Source organism: Cucurbita pepo, chromosome 20 (assembly GCF_057944985.1).
Source record: "Cucurbita pepo subsp. pepo isolate OVF chromosome 20, ASM5794498v1, whole genome shotgun sequence".
In the NCBI taxonomy this organism is placed as follows: domain Eukaryota; kingdom Viridiplantae; phylum Streptophyta; class Magnoliopsida; order Cucurbitales; family Cucurbitaceae; genus Cucurbita; species Cucurbita pepo.
The window spans coordinates 9,950,429-9,969,404 of NC_141817.1; the positions used below are offsets into that span (position 1 = coordinate 9,950,429).

Consider the following 18,976-nt stretch of genomic DNA (forward strand, 5'->3'; position numbering starts at 1 on the left):
TTTTGAGAATTCAAAGAAGGTCACGGTTAGATGAGCCGTTTATCATCACGATAAGTGTTAATTTTTTTTTTATTTTTTTATTGTACGATCATGTTAGAGTCTCCATAACTTTTTAAAATGTTTCAAAAATACCCTTAAATTTGAAAAAGTTTGATAAATATTGTGGGGAGATTTATTATTATTATTAAAACAACATATTATTTTCTAATTTAAATTATATATATTTTTTAATTATTGGCATCCTTTTCCTTGGTCAGCTGTTTACACGATCCAATATTATATTCATTTATTTAATTTAATATTATTTTATAAATATTTCTTAAAGAAAAATAAAAACAAATATTATTCATTTTATAATGGACGCATTAGTTTAAATTATTTTATATTTAAATAATAAAGTTAGAAAAAGAAAAAAAAAACATAAAAAAGACAATTATATTTCTAATTATATTCAAACTCATTCTATTTTTAAACATTTAAATTAGTATTTTTTAAAAATAATGTAACGGAGTTGCCAAGAAATGTTTATTTATTTTAATATTTATAAGTTGGGTATATAATATTTGAAGTATTAGATACAGAATCCTTCCTCTCATAATCATTTGTATATAATATGTACCACAGACTTGTCATTCATTCTAAATTTTTTATTTTAATTTTAGGTTAAATTAATAAAAATGTCGTTAAAGTTGATATTTTATCTAAAAAATACGAGTGAAGATTGAAAGTTTGAATAATACTCTTGACATTATATATAAAAAAATTAAAAAAAAAAACTCTTAAACTTACCTTCAAAAATATCTTTAAATTTTTTTTAAAAGTTTAAAAATACTCTTACTATTAGCATAAGTTTAAAAAATGTTCATGAACTTTCAAAAGTATTATTTTAACGTTTTTTTTTTAAAAGAATATTTCTGAAATAAACTACCAGAAGCGATAATCGTTTTACTCCTTAATTTGATAAACTAACATATTAAACTAATTACAGTGGTAAAATAAAAACATTTTCCCGTAGTAAAAATAACTAAACTTGGGGGGAAAGAGTAGGAACATCTGGGGACATTTTTATCATGAATTAAGAAATAGCTAAAGTGAAGAAGTTACATGTGGATGCAAAAGCTGGTTCTAGAGTTTCAAGCCTGAATGGATAGCAACCACTCCTCCGACTAGATTTTCGTACTCGACCTTCTCGAAGCCTGCATCGACGATCATGGAAGCAAATTTCTCCTACATCCCACCAAATCATTAATAAGGTAAACAATAGGGGAAACTAGTATGAACAAACTAATCCTATTGTCAATGTGAACGTAGCTACAATTACTAATTCAATGCTCGGATAACCAAATAATAAGAGGAACATATCCCACCCTTGTGTATTTAGGAAAGTTTATGAAACAAGACTTGAATGATTATAATAACTCTTCATGATCTTTATCATAAAAGGCGATGAAAACTAGTATGAACGAACTAATCCTATCGCCAAAGTGAGCATAGTTACCAGCTACCCGTTACTGGTTAAGTGCTGAGATAACTAAATAATAATAGTAACATATCCCACCCTTTTACCTATGGAAAGTTTACCAAAAACAAAAGACTTGGAATGATTATAATAACTCTTCATGATCGTTATCGTAAAAGCCAGAGGTTGGTCATGAAAACTAGTATGAACAAACTAATTGTATCGCCAAAGTGAGCATAGTTACCGGTTACTGGTTCAGTGCTGAGATAACTAAATAATAATAGTAACATATTCCACCCTTTTACCTATGGGAAAGTTTACCAAAAACAAAAAACTTGGAATGATTATAATAACTCTTCATGATCGTTATCGTAAAAGCCAGAAGTTGGTCATGGAAACTCGTATGAACAAACTAATCCTATTGCTCAAGTGAGTATAGCTACCCGTTAATGATTTAGTGCTCAGATAACCAAATAATAATAGAACATATCCCCACCCTTTTGGGCTTGGGGAATGTTTACCAGAAATAAAAGACATAAAAACCGAGGTTGGTCATGGAAACTAGTATGACCACACTAATCCTATCGCCAAAGTGAGCATAGCTACCAGTTATTGATTCAGTGCTCGGTAACTAAATAATAGTAGTGACATATTCCACCCTTTTTGCCTTTCAAAAAGTTTTTCAGAAACTGAAATGATTATCATAAAAGCTAGAGGTTGGTCATGAAAACTAGTATGAACTAACTCATCCTATCGCCAAAGTGAACATACTTTGCTCAGATAACCAAATAATAAGAGGAACTTATCCTACCTTTTTTCCTTTGGGAAAGTTTATCAGAAACAAAAGAATCGAATGATTATAATAACTCTTCGTAATCTTTACCATAAAAGCCAAAGGTTCGTCATGGAAACTAGTATGAACAAACTAATCCTATCGCCAAAGTGAACGTAGCTACCAGTTACTGATTCAGTTCTTAGATAACTAAATAATAATAATGACATATCCCACCATCTCAAAAAGTTCACTAGAAACAAAACACTGGAATGATTATAATAATTTTTCTTGATCGACTTAGCAAGTCAAATGATGTTCAATCAGAAGCTGACAACCACGTAAAGCTGCAGAGCTTCTCAAGGTTAGAGCCACACTAAAGCACAATAGTCATTTGGAACTCAAGTGCAAGGCGCAAGGAAAATTAAAAAAAAAAACAAAATTTGTGTGTTGGAGTATCAGTGCCTCAAAACAAAATTATAGTAATGCCATGCTTAATTAATAATAATTGAAGGTATTCTTGAAATTGTTAAACAGCGCATACTGATATGATTGTTACTTTTCACAACTTCAAGTATGTTTGTTGTCTGAGAAAAAGAAGAGAAGAGGAAAAGACTATCACCTGTGGGGGAAATCGACGGATGCTTTCAACCAAGTATTGATAGGATTCCTGGTCGCCAGCAACTAGCTCTCCAACGGCTGGAATGATAGAAAACGAATAATAGTCATACCTGCACTAGAAGAGGGCAATTCAAGTTAAAACTTAATCGCTAGAAGATTCTAATGTTAATATCTAGTGTATCCTAGAAAAAAGAAAATGAGTGAAGTCAAAACTTCATGCTACCACGGGCTTGATTAAGAGGATTATTGTAATAGCCTAAGCACACCGCTAGCGGATATTGTCCTCTTTGGGCTGGTTACGTATTGTCGTTAGCCTCACGATTTTAAAATGCGTCTACCATAGAGAGGGTCTAGCCCTACTCCGACAAGTGTCTCGCACCGTCCGGTGACTTATTTTGATACCATTTGTAAGAGTTCAAGCCTACCGCTAGTAGGTATTGTCCACTTTGGCCTGTTACGTATTGTCGTCAGCCTCACGATTTTAAAACGCATCTACTGTGGAGAGGGTATAGCCCTACTTCGACAAGTGTCTCGCACCGTCCGGTGACTGGCACTAATACCATTTGTAACAGCCCAAGCCACCGCTAGTAGATATTGTCCGCTTAGGCCCATTACGTATCGCCGTTAGCCTCACGGTTTTAAAACGCGTCTGCTATGGAGAGGGTCTAGCCCTACTCCGACAAGTGTCTCGCACCATCCGGTGACTGGCTCTGATACCATTTGTAACGGCCCAAGCCCATTGCTAGTAGATATTATCCTCTTTGGGCCGTTACGTATTGTCGTCAGTCTCACGGTTTTCAAACGCATCAACTATGGAGAGAGTCTAGCCCTACTCCAACTAGTGTCTCGCACTATCCGGTGACTGACTTTGATACCATTTGTAACAGCCCAAGCCCACCGCTAGTAGATATTATCCGCTTTGGCCTGTTACGTATCGCCATCAGCCTCACAGTTTTAAAACGCGTCTGTTAGGGAGAGGTTTCCACACCCTTATAAGGAATGCTCTGTTCCCCTCTTCAACCGATGTGGGATCTCACAACCAAAGAAGACACAAAAACAGCATTAAACTAAAGAATTCCACCTAGTACATAAATTAGCAAGAACAGAAAGTGTCCTAGTTCAATATGCTTATGTCAAACAAAGAAAGTAATTTAATCTTAATTCATTAATGTATACATACGTATATGTAATGTGACCTTGGTCGGCAATTAAATGTCTTAAAAAATCAATACATTTTCCAGACATATATTTAATATGCTTAGGAAGAGTGCATCCTTGTGGAAACAAAGCATAGAAAGAGTGTCTTTGAACACGATCAATGATATTAACTCTCCCATGTCAAACCTGCCACACAAACACCTTAACCTTTGAAATTTGAACCTGAGAAAGAAAGGAAAAGAAGAGATACCATTTCCAAAGATTTTTGCCAAGGCCTCTCTGGCCACCACTTGCATCCCACTCAAAAGGATGAGATCGTATCTACTCACAATCACCCCTAGACAACAGCAGATTAAGACTCCATGAAGAAGCCCACAATCACTTAGCTAGAACAATCTCATTATGGTATGTGGACGTTGTACCCTAGCCCATGCATTGGAGATGGGTATATGTAACGGCCCTAAATTTCTACTAACCTAAAGTTGCATCCATCGTCATAACATCATCTCATGTGCGAAAATAAGCATTTAAAACGTCGTAAAACATTGTCATGGACTTACATGTTTGAAAATGGTCTTTCAAACAACATGACGAAATGTTAAATAAAACAAAGTAAATATTAAAATTGAAAAATGCCTTATACTAACCTATCATCTAAAAATTTAAATACAACTATCTTATGCATGTGTCATGGTCTTTACTTGCGATGCTGTATTCAACTATACAGGGATGCTTTGCCTGAAAAATAGAAGTAGCACATGTCTAGAGTATTTTATGAAATACTCCGTAAATGACCTCAAGGAATGCAAGCACATGCAACTCAATGACCTCAAGGAATGCAAGCACATGCAACTCATAATTAGGGACCTATCGTTAAAACTATCATAGAAATGACCTCCAATCTGGACAAAATTGGATGTGTAGTACTTCCCTACACACGACCCACATGTGCGAACGTGAGTTCCCAGGCGGTTCGCACCCCCTTGAACCCATCATAGTCGGACTAGTTGTCAAGCGCAAACCCTCGAATATCATGCAAGACATGATGATGATCATCATCATAGTGTACACGTATTCATCATCATAAATGGAAAAATAACTCGATGTATATGAACACACAATATGCATGAGGTCCTTATAGTTTTCATTTTAAATAGTTCTTATGATACAACTCTATACATCATTCACATATTACTCTAAGTAACATGCGTGCATTGTCTTCATACGTTCATCATCGTTAACATCATTTAGGGTTGAATATTAGAAAACTCTTCATCGTAATGTATCATGACATTTAGTACATGCACATCATCTTAATATAACATATCATCATCATATCTTCATCATCATTTCATCGTCATCACATCATCATATAACATCATTATATAGCATCATCACATCATCATGCATCATCACCATATCATGTCATCATCTCATATCATCATATAACAACATCACACCATCCTATAACATCATCACATCATCATATAACATCGTCATATTATCATGTAACATCATTACATCATCATATAACATAAAGCATAAATGACACGTGAACCCTTGCACGTGTCGTCATACATAAGGCGAGTCTTCTCACCGAGCTGATAGTAAGACCATTTATTTGGTTATTTTAGGTAAAATAATTTAAACTTGCTCCTAATAATTTAAATTAGCCAAGTCTAATTATGCATAAATAATTTATACTTGACTCCAAAAATTTAAACGGCTAAAAAAGAGTCATACTAACCTTAAACACTTCCGAAGAGTTGAAACTAGAAAGAAAGGATCCGAGCGTATCAGACCCAAGTCGGATCAGCTAAAATACCGGCCTTGAGCCATCAAAAAGTGTATTCTCCAACTAGCTTCAAACCGTTCAAGTAAGATGATAAAATGAAGTGAGGAATCTCCCTTTCATAGTAGAGGCTAACTCCCCACTCCTCAACTTAAGCATGAGACAATTTCCATTTCTTTTTAATTTTTGGATTATTACATCATACACATCTAAAAGAAACTTTCGTCCTCGAAAGCGTCTCAATCTTAAAATTACTTGGGATATTTCTCCCTCATCTCTTCCCTCTGTTTTTCCATAGTTTCTTCCGCTTGATGGTTTTGTAAAGACCATTTTCGGTCTTCCCAACACATGTTTATACCATTTTCATAACATCATTAGACCTTACTAACTTTCATATATCATCCAACACATGTTTATACTATGGTTGAGGCCAGCAAATTCCTTGACTTCTGAAAGCTCGACTGATTGTACGGGCGAGTTATGCTTGTATGAATTGACTGAGTCCAACTCGAAACATTTGAACAAACCTTTTACATTTTCAGAGTGAGGGAACTTACAACTTTATGTCTCTGAACAAGTCTAGATCAACTCGAAAGTCCTTTTTAGGGGTAAATAATGTAACGGTTGTAAAAAAAAAAAAAAAAAAATTGTCCCCCATTGCTTAAGTTGAGAAATGGGGAGTTGGCCTCTACTATAAAAGGGAGGTCCCTCATTTCATTTTATCATCCCACTTGAACGGTTCGAAACTAGTCGGAGAATACACTTTCTAATGACTCAAGGCTGGCGACTTGGGTCCGATACGCTCGGACCCATTCCTTTTAGGTTAGTATGACTACTTTTAGCTAGTTTAAATTTTTGGGGTCAAGTTTAAATTATTTAAGCATAATTAGGTTTAGTTAGTTTAAATTGTGACGAGTAAAAATTAGGCTCAGCTAGTTTAAATTATTAGAAGTAAGTTTAAATTATTTTATGCAAAATTAGGTAGACCAATTACACAATAGAATTCTAATTATGATTGTTGGACTCCTTAGGCGTAACTAAATTTCAGAGAGTAGCGTTAAGCAGCATCAACGAGTTGTAGTAGCTTTGGTCTAGGCCAACAAAGTAAGTGGTCTTACTATTGCTCGGTTGGAAGACTCGCCTTATGTATCATGACATGTGTCAAGTGGCCCTTTCATGTGTCATTTATGCTTTACGTTATATGATGATGTGATGACGTTATATGATGATGTGATGACGATGGTATGATGATGTGATGACAATGATATGAGGCTGACAACATGACGATATAATGATGTGATGATATGATGACATGATAATGCATGATAACATGATGATGCAAGTTGCATGATGATGATATGACTTAATATAATGATATTCCATGTTAAGATAATGTGCATGTACTAAATGCTCTGATACATTGTGATAATAAACGTATAAAGGCCAATGCATGCATGTTACCTAGAGTAATATGCGAATGATGTATAAGATTGTGTCATAAGAATGATTTAAGATGATAACTATAGGGACCTCATGCAGATTGTGTGTTCATATACATCGGGTTACTTCCTCATTTATGATGATGAGTACGAACGCGTACACTATGATGATGATCATGTCTTGCGTGATATTCGAGGATTGGACGCCCTACTACGGATAACTAGCCCAACTATGATGGGTCCAAGGGGTGCGAACCGCCTAGGGACTCACACTCACACGTGTGGGTCGTGTCTAGGGAAGTACACATCCAATTTAGTCCGAATTGGAAACCACCTCTATTATGATTTTAACGATAGATACCTCTATTATGATTTTAACGATAGATCCCTAATCATGAGTTGCATGTTTGTATTCTCTGACCCCAATAGTAGAGCCACTTAATGAGTATTTCATAAAATACTCAAACCATGTGCTACTCCTATTTTTCAAGTAAAGGCAAAGGACCCCTGTATGGTTGACGACTGACATCGCAAGTAAAGACCATGACACATGCTTATTATTTACTTTGTTTTATTTAATATTTCGTCATGCTGCTTTCAAGACCCTTTTCAAACATATAAATCCATGACAATCTTTTATGATGTTTTAAACGCTTATTTCCGCACATGAGATGATGTTATGAAGATGGTAGCGACTTTAGGTTAGTAGAAATCTAAGGTCGTTAAAAATTGTATTAGAGCTAGACACCGGGCGGTGTGCCAGCGAGAACGCTGAGCCGTGAAGGGGGGTGGACACTGGGCGGTGTGCCATTGAGGATGCTGGAGCCTGAAGAGGAGTGAATTGTAAGAACCCACATCAATTGGAGAGAGGAACGAATGCCAGCGAGGACGCTGGGTCCCCGAAAGAAGGTGGATTGTGAGATCTTACATCAATTGAAGAGGAGAACGAGTGCCAGCAAGAATACTGGCCCCAAAGATGGGTGGATTATGAGATCCCACATCGGTTGGGGAGGAGAACGAAACATTCTTTATAATGGTGTGGAAACCTCTCCCTAACAGACGCGTTTTAAAAACCTTGATGAGAAACCCAAAAGGAAAAGGTCAAAGAAGACAATATCTGCTAGCGGTGGATTTAGATCGTTACAATATATGCACCCGCTATCCGGTACGGAGTCCGTAAATGATGTGTCATGGACGACACATGGGCACGTTATGAACGACTCATGGGCACATTTTCGATGGGCATGACTGAGCAAGCTATGATGGCCGATGAAATCTCGAGACTTGGGATGACATCATGACATAAAAATCGTGTTAATTGGGAACCAAAATGAGAATATGAGATGCGATGTTGCATATGAGAGACTTGGCCCCGAGTAGAGGCAAGGTCAAGCCAGATGACTTGGCATAGTTAGAGGCAAGTCAGTTGGGTCGCAGAAAATCCGTGGTTGAAAGTGTACGACTGTGACACTTGGTAGGAGTAAGCCTCCTTTAAAGAACCAGACCTTTTTCAAGTTAACAACCTTTTCTAAACCTTTTCCCCCACGAGATCCTAGAAAACCTAGAAAACCCAACTTTTAGTCTTCCCCCAAAGGGCAATCCAAGGTGGGAAGAAGGGAGCTGATACACCTTACAACCCACCAAAGAAGATCTCGAGCTTAATTTGGAGAGGCAACAATCTAAATCAATAATAGATTTCTTATCTTAGTTAATCTCAAGTCATAAAAAAAAATGGTCATTAGCAAACTCAAGATGAGAAAGGTGAACAGGCTCCTTACCCACCTTAACTCCCTCAATCTCTCCCTTTTCCACTCCCGCGATTACTAAAGGAAGAGGAAATGCCCACAACCAATCTCCTTTTCTCTAAGGCCCCTCGTAGAAAAAATCTTACCCCTCAGCCCTCCATTAACAAAAATGGAGAAGTTAACCATCTTAATACTATTCCACATCCAAACTCTCCATTTCAACCCAAATTTTCTTTTCCAAAACTTTAGCCAAGAAGTTTCGGTCAACGTCGTTCTAAGCTTTTGCAGAATGACATTTTCAATGCCAAAATTCATTAAAAAATCAATATAACAGAAAAATTAATGAGAAGTTTTCAAAAAATTCGAAAAGATTAAATCATCGCATCAATGCAAGAGACGTTAAAGTTTGTAGATCACTATTTAAATCACGAAATATTAAACTTTCCCTTATTAAAAAGTGTGAAAGTTACGTACAATTCCTTAAATACGGGAGCTTCAACATGGCTTAGCTCGAGGCAAAGAAATCTTCCTCCTCGTCTTAGAACCCTACAAACAAACACACTTTGTAAGTAAAAACTAATTCCAAAAGAAAGCAAGAGACGAATAGGAGCTTGCTTCTTAGATAGTTCAAGAAATGAAAAATAATCATTATCAAAGGAGAGAGTGAAGACGAGTCATCTCCCCATTAAAGTGCCAAACAAGATTATTACACAGCTATCTAATAGACCTGTATCAGAAAAAGAGAATAAACCAACAAGGAGACAAGCAAAGAAGAACGGACATGGACACGGACACGGACACGGACATGACCACATGTCAATTTCTAAAAAAGTAAGACACAAACCCGTGAGAACACATTTTTTCCCCTATAACGTGTATATGTTGATACATTAATACTTCACTACAGCTAAAACATGTAAATTTAACATAAAAACATAATATACTTCAAAAAAAATATACGAAGTTAAGTCGATTAACGATATTTGAAATCTTAAAAGCTGTAGAAAGATTTAGTTGGTTATGACTAGAGGAACAAGACGTCGTCCTAATACTTTAGGATTGATTAATATACAAGGAACCAATCTATAAGAAAAAATATTTTTCCCCCTTTACTTTAGGTTAAATATTTTCTAGTGCCGTATCCAAGTCTTGTTTAGTTGTGTCCAAAATTAGAAAAAAAAATTAATTCAGACATGTTAAGCATGTCAAACACGTGTCCAATCCATGTCCGTGTTTCCTATGAGACAAGGCTACATTATGTTTCTTCCCTTGGATGTGGCTAAGAGTATTTATATTTTTGTGAAAAATACCAACGGAAAGTTCTTTCATTGTTGGGATCTTGAACTTTCAAGCTTGGGAAAAAATTCAACCTACTCCTCAGGAATCCTTGATTGGATACTAGCCATGGACACCGTTGCCCACTTCACATACTGAAAAGTTCCACTTTGGGTAATGAAAGACTCGACCTCTCCAACCTGAAGGATTCCCCAACGCTTTAACAAACAATCGAACCCCTAGCTAAGGGCAAGCAAAGTAATCTTCCAACGGTCGAGTCAAAATCACTTATAACATTTAAGCAAGAACCTTTAGAGGATGTCCCTTGATCCTTCGACGCGCAAACCTCACTTCGTCTTTCACGCTCACAGCAGACAAATCAAATTCATTCCTCCCTATTTCAATCTACAACCAACAAAAGCTGCTCAAAGAAGGTGTCGAAGAAAAATACAATAAAGAGCATAGAAACTTATAATCAGCTCCTTTACATCTACTTGAACAATCTCAACTTATACAAGCTAGCTTTCAAGCACAAGACAACGTGATCACTCACCTTCCCTTGTAGAAGCCAAGAAAGCCTTGGCCCTCCTAATTTTCACTTAACTCCTAATCCTATAATGAGATTAGGTCGAGTCATAAACCACTTCTTTTTTTATAAGAACCAATGAAAGAATATCCAAGAACATGCAAAATACAGCTCCTCTAATCCAAAAGAATGAAACCTAGCTGATAATTATTACAAACAAAACCTTAGTCACAGAAGCCCACGCCAAGCATTAAACCTAATTAACTCCCAAAACTCTTCAGATCTTTCACCCTCACCTAGAATTCTAGGACTCCTCCCAAGCTAAATCCCCCACGCAGTAGCACAAAATACCAAGCCTATCAAAGGGTTTGTCTTCTCTCTGAAAGGGGGAAACAACAAAATATCCTCAAACATCCCCAACAGTCCCTACCCCATGCCATCAAGATGCCATAAAGATCCCTTCCTATGTTTGTCATACCTAGTGGTTTCTAGCCCAATCTTTCATTAAGGACAATGTTGTTTTGAATTCAAGGTCATGGTTAGCATCTCACATTGTGTAACATTCTCCCACCCCTCCACACGAAGCATTAAAGGAACCCCTTCATGAACTGACATCATGCAGGGTCCCATCAAAATGCTCTACCAATTGGGCATCAGTTGCCCCATAGAAACCCTCAAATGGCTCAATATCACGTAGATGACTTTTAGAAAGGGGTAAATGCAATCTCCACTTGAAGGCAGCCTTATACACATTCTCTACACCAAAATTGGTCTTATTCAACCTACACAATTCATTTTTTCATAGGATTTAATGTAAAAAGAAAAAAAAAAAAAATCATAAGACAATAGAGTTACCTATAGGCCTCATCTAGAACTTTTTCAATGTGAGTAACGTTCCTAATTCCAAATGCAATTGTGTAACCATCCATTGAATTATCTTGAAAACTCAAAGCTTCGGCATCTCCTTCCTTCCATATAAGAGATCTTTCTTCTCCTAGACCTATAAGTTGAAAACATTACGATACTATTTTCCTGACAACAAATTGCATTCAGAAAATGCAGACAATTCCATGTCAATCGTATATTTACCCATTTCAATGGCTCTCTTTTTACCAATGTTTAACATATGTGGGTTGATGTCACAAACATATATTTGAGTTTGTTCCTGAGAATCATCTTCCCGAACATCTTGCCTTTCTCTACGTTTCACATCATTAATACTTTCTAGAATCCTGAAAGCAACATCACCTGCAATATGTGAGAAATTAATATAACAGCTAATAATTGTCACATCTTATAAGCACAAAAGAGACGGAAATTCATGTGGTGAGTAAGTAATTATAGTTTTGAAATTCAAGTTACTTACATCCAAAGAGAACTTCCATCGACAGTTTCAAATAGGTTACAAATGGAAGATAAGGAAAGAAATATTGCACCCACACAAGATTCGAGTAACTAAAAATTTAAGATTTTTTTAATAGAAACACAGAAGATTAGATTGCTCTTTTAATAGAAAACAGGCTTTATCTATCAGAATAAACTAATGAGAAGCGAAAAAGAGATTTATAAGAGAGAAGAAAAAAAAATCTTCTTCATTGACTAGACTGGAAAATCTTGAAGTTATTTGCCCTAACAAGTTTCAGGTTTTTTGCCAAATTTTATCAAAGTTTTTCCTTTTATGGCCTTTGGTTTAAATTGAAGGTTCGAATAATGAGAATTCCAGAAACTTTCAGTTGAGTTTCTTATAGTGCTTCTTTTGAACTCTTTTTGCACAAAAAGTTCATAAAATGATTGCTAATATAAAGTGTAATTTATATTTCTGATTTATACATGAAAAATGAATGTCTTTACTCTTTTACAGAAATTTCAGTGTATTTTCAGATCTGATTTTGGGCAAAACAGTTGTAAATCTTGAATCTTTTAGTGTTAAAATCTTGGAAAATCTTGTTTTATAGAGCAGAGAATTTTTCAGTTTAATGGTCCCTAATTATATATATTTTTGTTGTACATACATACATACATACATATATATACATACATACATATATATATATATATTTGTAGTTTTTAAGGTTTTAAAGGTTCTGTTAGAGAGGAATGTTTGATATTTTTATATTTATTGAAAAGTAGGATTTTGGTGATTTTTAATTTCATTATTGTTGGTCTCTCTCTCTACGCTTTGTGTCATCGGTCTGCTTCTTCCATCATTTCCATACGCTAGGTCTTTCCTATTGGAGTCGACACTTTTTGATTTCAATGGCTTTTATCATTCTCAACTGGTTCCTTGGTGAAAATTGGTTCATTTAGACCGACATTTTCTAGAGTTCATGGTATGTTGCTAAAGGCGATCCTTGCAAGTTTGTGTTACTCTTCATTTTCTAGAGCTCATGGTATGCTGCTAAAGCCGGAAAGATGTAGCTTGGTTCCACATTAATAAATCTTTTGTTAATAATAGTTTTTATAATCATAAAAGTAGATTCCACATTACTCAAACTAACTTCAAATGCAACATCACAATCATCATCATCATGTGAGAGAAGGAGAAGCAGTGGTATTCTTTGAAGAATGAAATACTCCTTTAGTGAAAACAACATCAAAATCTAATACTGTAAATTCTTGTTGACTACAATTATGAGAAACAACTTTCTAGATAGATGTGGCCCAAAAGACTAGAACAATTTCTTCAATACAATCTGGATTTAATGTATTATCCACAATGATTGGAGGAATTGAAGAACGATGCACCTTTCTTTGAGTGTAGTACTGGGGATAAGTTGCAATAAAACAATTCTTCACCTCTTGAACGCTTAAAGACTTAGAAGATTCATGTGCCGAAATGGAATGACCAATATGTATCATTAGAGATCGTAATAGTCATCTCTCAATTTTCCTTTGAAGCATGCAGAAAACCTAGTGATGGAACTAAGAAGTCATCAAAAGATGGTGAACAACTATGCTGAGCAGACTATTCATCTTCAATTACAGAGCTAATTTGAATAATGTCTAACGGATTCAAAAAAATCTTTTAGATCTAAAGTGCTCTTATAAGACATTAAGACAAGGTATATCATGTGAGATTCCACGTTGGTTGGAGAGGAGAACGAAGCATTCTTTATAAGGGTGTGGAAATCTTTTCCTAACGGATGCGTTTTAAAACCTCGAGGGGGAGCCCGGAAGGGAAAGCCTAAAGAGGACAATATCTGCTACCGGTGGGCTTGGGCTATTACATATCAACAAGAGTGATATCCCCAAATCAACGGAAAAACAAATCCCTTTTTGTATCCATAATTTCAATTATAGCACGGATGAAACGATAAAAGCTCTTTTGAACTTCAATATAGGTTGCACTACAATCTAACAAATTCAAGGTCTTAGATAAAACTCGAATCAAACCACCAAAAGTAATGTCCTATTACATGGACAGTGCACATATTCCAATAATGTAGAGGTTTTACCATTATACCAATATGCATGGTATCTTCCTTACGATATATTGATATAAGAAAAAGGAAATTTCCCAAGGCAATACAAAACAACCTCAGCCTATTTTGAGAGGGCTGGTAAACTCTCTCTCTTTTCCATAGATAAAAAGCATGAAAACATAATACTACCGTGCCCTTCACATCATAAAGCCCTGTAATGCACTTCCACACACATTCTATGACCCCCTCAATCCTAACTAACACGTCGACAATGAAATGCCCTTCTTTCCCATTCTCGTGCATTATATCACAATCAGGAGTCTAACAGAACACATTCTCTCCAAGTCTTTTACATTTTTCAGACTTGAATAATCACTGACCACTAGGTCCACAAATGGTGATTGGCTACCTAACCTAAGCAAGCCATCTTACACTACAGAATTTTGAAATTCCAAACAACATAAAGAATTAGTGTCAAAAACAAAGTACAGAGTCTTTACAAATAATGTTGATAAAAATGAATGCCTCTTCTTAATCAAAGTTAGCACATAAACAATTTCAAATTATGACAATCACGAGAATTGATATCTCATGATTAAAATAAAAAATATAAATAGTTTGCGTACCTGTACCACCAGCCACATCAAGATGCTTCATTCCAGGAAAAGGATTTAGCTCGGAAACGAGTCTACAATATTTAGCATAAAACATCAAAACAAACAAAAAAGAATAAAAGAGAGACGAAGAAAGAAGAATTTTTTTTTTTTTTTAATCATAAAACTTGACTTTCTTTGAGAGAAGATAAAAGAATTATGGGCCAAACGACCCACAAAAAGGAGCCAAACAACAGGAATGGGATCCAGTCAAGAGAAATAAGACCAAGCGAATAATTATAAAAAATCCTAGAAGTTGAGGCTAGAGAGAAACTGAGAATCTAACGAGGGACCAAATATTGCTAGAAGAACTCTCACACCCTCTCTAAGACTTTTGTTGTTTTTCTCCCCCCTAAAGCCTCCGCAAAATAGCACACACACCCATCTGCCACAAAAACTATCCTTTATCACCAAAGGGCAGATGAAGGATAAGATACTCAACTGTCACGCCCTGAGGAAAAGAAGAAAATATGTCCTGTGGGCGAGAGAATGAAATTCGAGTTTAAAAAGTCGCACCTGTCTTTCCACAATCTATGCAATCCAGCACTCATCAAATCGTTCATCACATCATAATTTGAAGCAACATTGCTAAAGACATTACCAACCAGTCGGCTTTTTTCCTCTTCAGGCACTTCTTTGAATCCTGCAAAAAGTAGCAATATATCATTGTCTTTTTTCACAAATATATAAAAGAGGATTAACGAAGAGAAATGCAAGTTACTTTAAATTCACACCAAATTACTTGAAGTCTAAAACAAGATTTGTCTATGATCATTTACCAAAATTAATCGTTATTAACTAGATGTTAGCACAATGAGTGTGAAATCACGTTTACGTATACAAGAAACTTTCCTTCAACAGATTTATTTCAGTAATGTCTCGTTTATTACTTTAAATATTTGTAATACAACTTAAAATTTCTGTATTCGGATAAAAATAAGATTTTGTGCAATAAACTACTTAAATTCAATATTAGATAAAATTTTGGCATTTGAGAGTTGATATTTGCTAGCAAAACTGTTCTCCAAATAACTTTCTTCTTTTTGAAAACCGCTTAACCCCACTTGGCTAACAAAGCTATTTCTTTGCCTTGATGTTTCCAGCTCTAATTGCTCCCATTTGGAGATTGGGAGAGACACGATATCCACTTGATGAGTTTTTAGATACCCCTCACCAACGCTCCCTTTCCAAAAGAAATCTCTAAGGACGTTTTCCAGCTCTTAACCATCAGCTCTTAACCATCATGGGCATCTAAAGATGGAAACAGAAGCATAATGATATGCTCGAGAGAACCAAATTTACAAAAGTTAACCAACCACCTCTAGAAAGGGAGACTCTTCCAATTGGCCAACTCTCCAATGATTTTATCTTCGATGGGCTCCCAAAACCTTGTTAACCTTTGCAGGTGCCGTTCCCATATAAGAAATGCCAAGTACCAACTACACAACCATCCCCTGTAGCAAGCACCTTTCAACTGTATTACTCCACCAAATTACAGTATAAAAATGAAAATTCTAACCGTCTTAGCAAACCTTCCAACCAAATGGTCGCCTAAATTTTCTCATTCCTAAACAAGAGTACCAAAAGTTGGGGAGAATGAACTTGAAGAAAACTATACAGAGGAGTCCAATATCCACATTTTCTTTGTTCCCCAACTTGGCACCATGTAGTTATCCCATTAACCTTAAGAGCTCAAATTGTACCGACATTGCGTCCCCGCCCATGTATCGGAGGTTGGTATATGCACCTACTACCAGTACGATATTCGTAAATGACTTAGTATGGACACAGAAGGGTTTTGTCTCGATAGAATCCAAATGAATGAATGTTCGGGATGCCCCGATGATATGAACAACACATGGGTAAGTTCTAAATAGACATGTCCAAGAAAGCTCCAATGGCCAATGACATTCCAGGACCTCAGATGACATCATGATATGAGGGCCATGTTGTTCAGAATCAAGATAACGGAGATGAGAGGCGACGATGCATATGAATGACATTGACCTAGAGTAGTGACGAGGTCGAGCCAGATGACTTGGCCTAGCGTCAAGGTAAGTCAGTTAAGGTCGCACACGATTGAACATGCACACACGGACGGTATCTATGGCCAAACAAGCTTAAATTCCACATGAGTGGTGTTCGGTTAGCGAAGGAGAACATCGCCTAAGGTCCAACAAAGCCACAAAGCCAGACAAAAAATATGAATGGAGCTTGAGTTCCCCTTAAGGCTATAATGTCACAAGGTTGAAAATGTACGACTGTAACACTAGGCACCAACAAAGACCACAAAAGCCAAAAATAAAACCAAGACAACCGTTTCCAAAAATCCTTCCTGTTCTAATGAGAGAGAGGGGGGGGGGGGGGGGGGGGGGGGGGGGGGGAGAGAGCAACCAACCAAAACTTGTAGCATGTGAATGTAAATGATTGGCAGAAGAAAACATTGGAAAAATTTTACTTCCAATCCTTCTAGTCACTGAACGCAAAGCCATGACTGCAATAAAGAAACAAAAAACATCAATCACCCCGAAGCCAACTAACAGATAAACAATGCATTAAAAAACAATCGAATGTATACATAATTTGAAGAACAGAAGACATTAAAACTGAGATAGCAGCTTCTCATCATGCTGTTCTGATTGCCATATAAGCAAACCGGATTGAAAATACTTACGAAAGTTTCAATCAAGTTTAATTCGGCCACATTCCAATTTTGAACGAACGATTAAGAAACAGAAACTTCATTGCAGAAGGAATTGAAGAATTGAATAAAAGTAATTGCTCCATTGCCAGATTTACCTTGTGACTGAAAATCGAGAGGGAGCGATGGAGACAAGGCCGAAGCGTATAGTTAGGGCTGAAACTTAAATTTCAGAGGGAGGGATCAATGGAAACTGGAGAGAGTGGGTATCGGTCGGAGGAGAGCCGCCTGAAACGGGATCACTGTGAGCCGTTTTTCCCTTCCTTAAAAAAATTGATAAAAATACCTAATTTTAGTCTAAAAAAATATTCTTAAATTTAATTTTTTTTAAATTCTGAAAATGGAAATTTACGCTATCAATAATATCTTCATGAACCAAAAAATAATAATTTTTCTAAATTTAATTATTGATTCGTGAAAGTTTCAATTTATTTTATTATTATTATTTATATATAAAAAAAAATTATTGGATTCTAATTAAATAAGTCTTTTAATTATTTAAAAAAACTATCAATATGCATGTAATGATGGTCTTACTCAATTTCTATTAAAAAGTCTGTACGAAATAATGTTTTTGATTAACTATTCTTTTTCCACTATCATTATAATGATTTTAAGTGTAAGAGCTGTGATAGATACTGTTGTTTTGGGTTTTTTATTTCAGACTTTTCTTAAAGTTTTTAAAACGTTTGTGTTAGGGAGAGATTTTCACACTTTTATAGAGAATGTTTTTGTTCTTCTCTCCAATTGAGGTGGGATCTCACGTTCCATCCCCTTTGAGGTCCAGTGTCCTTCCTAACACTCGTTCCTCTCTTCCAACAATGTGAGATCACATAATCCACCCCCCTTCGAGAATGTGAGGCCTTTACGAACCAAACCAATACCAGAAACGAAATTAGGGGGAGAAAGGGACTCGGGAATGGAGGAAAAAAAAGGGAAAAGGACGTCGAAACGACGTTAACGAGGAGAGAGAGAGGTCGCCGGAAAAACGCAAGCAACCGAGTGAAGAAGACGAAGTCTAACCAGAGGGTCGAATCCCGCGACTCGAACTGAGTCCAACCACCGTAAGTCAGTCCAACACCCGACGACTCCCGCGGCCTAGTCGCCTCAATCCAAACCCGTAAGCCCAGTTACGGCCTAACCCACCAGCCACGACCTGAGAGAAAAAACCCAACCTACCCGAGACCCGCAAGCCCAGTCCAACGCCCGACACGCAAAGCCCAGCCCACCTACACGTTTCCTTCAGCCCAGGCCGACCCATTACCCACGAGTGACCCGACAACTCGCGCCTCGGCTTGAGACCGCTGCACACGCGTCGCCCTTTGGTTGTGCCACGTGGCACGTTTGCAGCGGCTTCTCGACTCTGACGGCTTATTCAGCTCGGAAAACCTGTTTCCTTGTTTGGTACAATTT

The 18,976-nt window shown here is 36.5% G+C and overlaps 1 protein-coding gene across 1 annotated transcript; it reads right to left on the bottom strand.

Annotated features, from left to right (window-relative positions):
- Positions 1-930: 930 nt before the first annotated feature.
- LOC111783724 (2-methoxy-6-polyprenyl-1,4-benzoquinol methylase, mitochondrial) lies at positions 931-17,828 on the bottom strand. Its single transcript, XM_023664644.2, has 9 exons — positions 17,662-17,828; positions 17,261-17,356; positions 15,379-15,505; positions 14,836-14,897; positions 11,877-12,035; positions 11,643-11,787; positions 9,461-9,532; positions 2,854-2,962; positions 931-1,227 (listed from the first exon to the last, which is right to left on the bottom strand). The coding sequence occupies exons 2-9, from the start codon at positions 17,352-17,354 to the stop codon at positions 1,126-1,128; spliced, it is 870 nt and encodes a 289-aa protein (XP_023520412.2). The 5' UTR covers positions 17,355-17,356; positions 17,662-17,828; the 3' UTR covers positions 931-1,125.
- Positions 17,829-18,976: the final 1,148 nt, after the last annotated feature.

Coding starts and splice junctions, on each gene's coding strand:
- LOC111783724 (XM_023664644.2), bottom strand. CDS start 17,354: ATGGCTTTGCGTTCAGTGACTAGAAGGATTGGAAGTAAAATTTTTCCA. Junction 15,506..17,260: donor TTCACATGCTACAAGTTTTG/GTTGGTTGCTCT, acceptor TACTTTTTGCAG/GATTCAAAGAAGTGCCTGAA. Junction 1,228..2,853: donor TCCGTCGATTTCCCCCACAG/GTGATAGTCTTT, acceptor GGTGGGATGTAG/GAGAAATTTGCTTCCATGAT.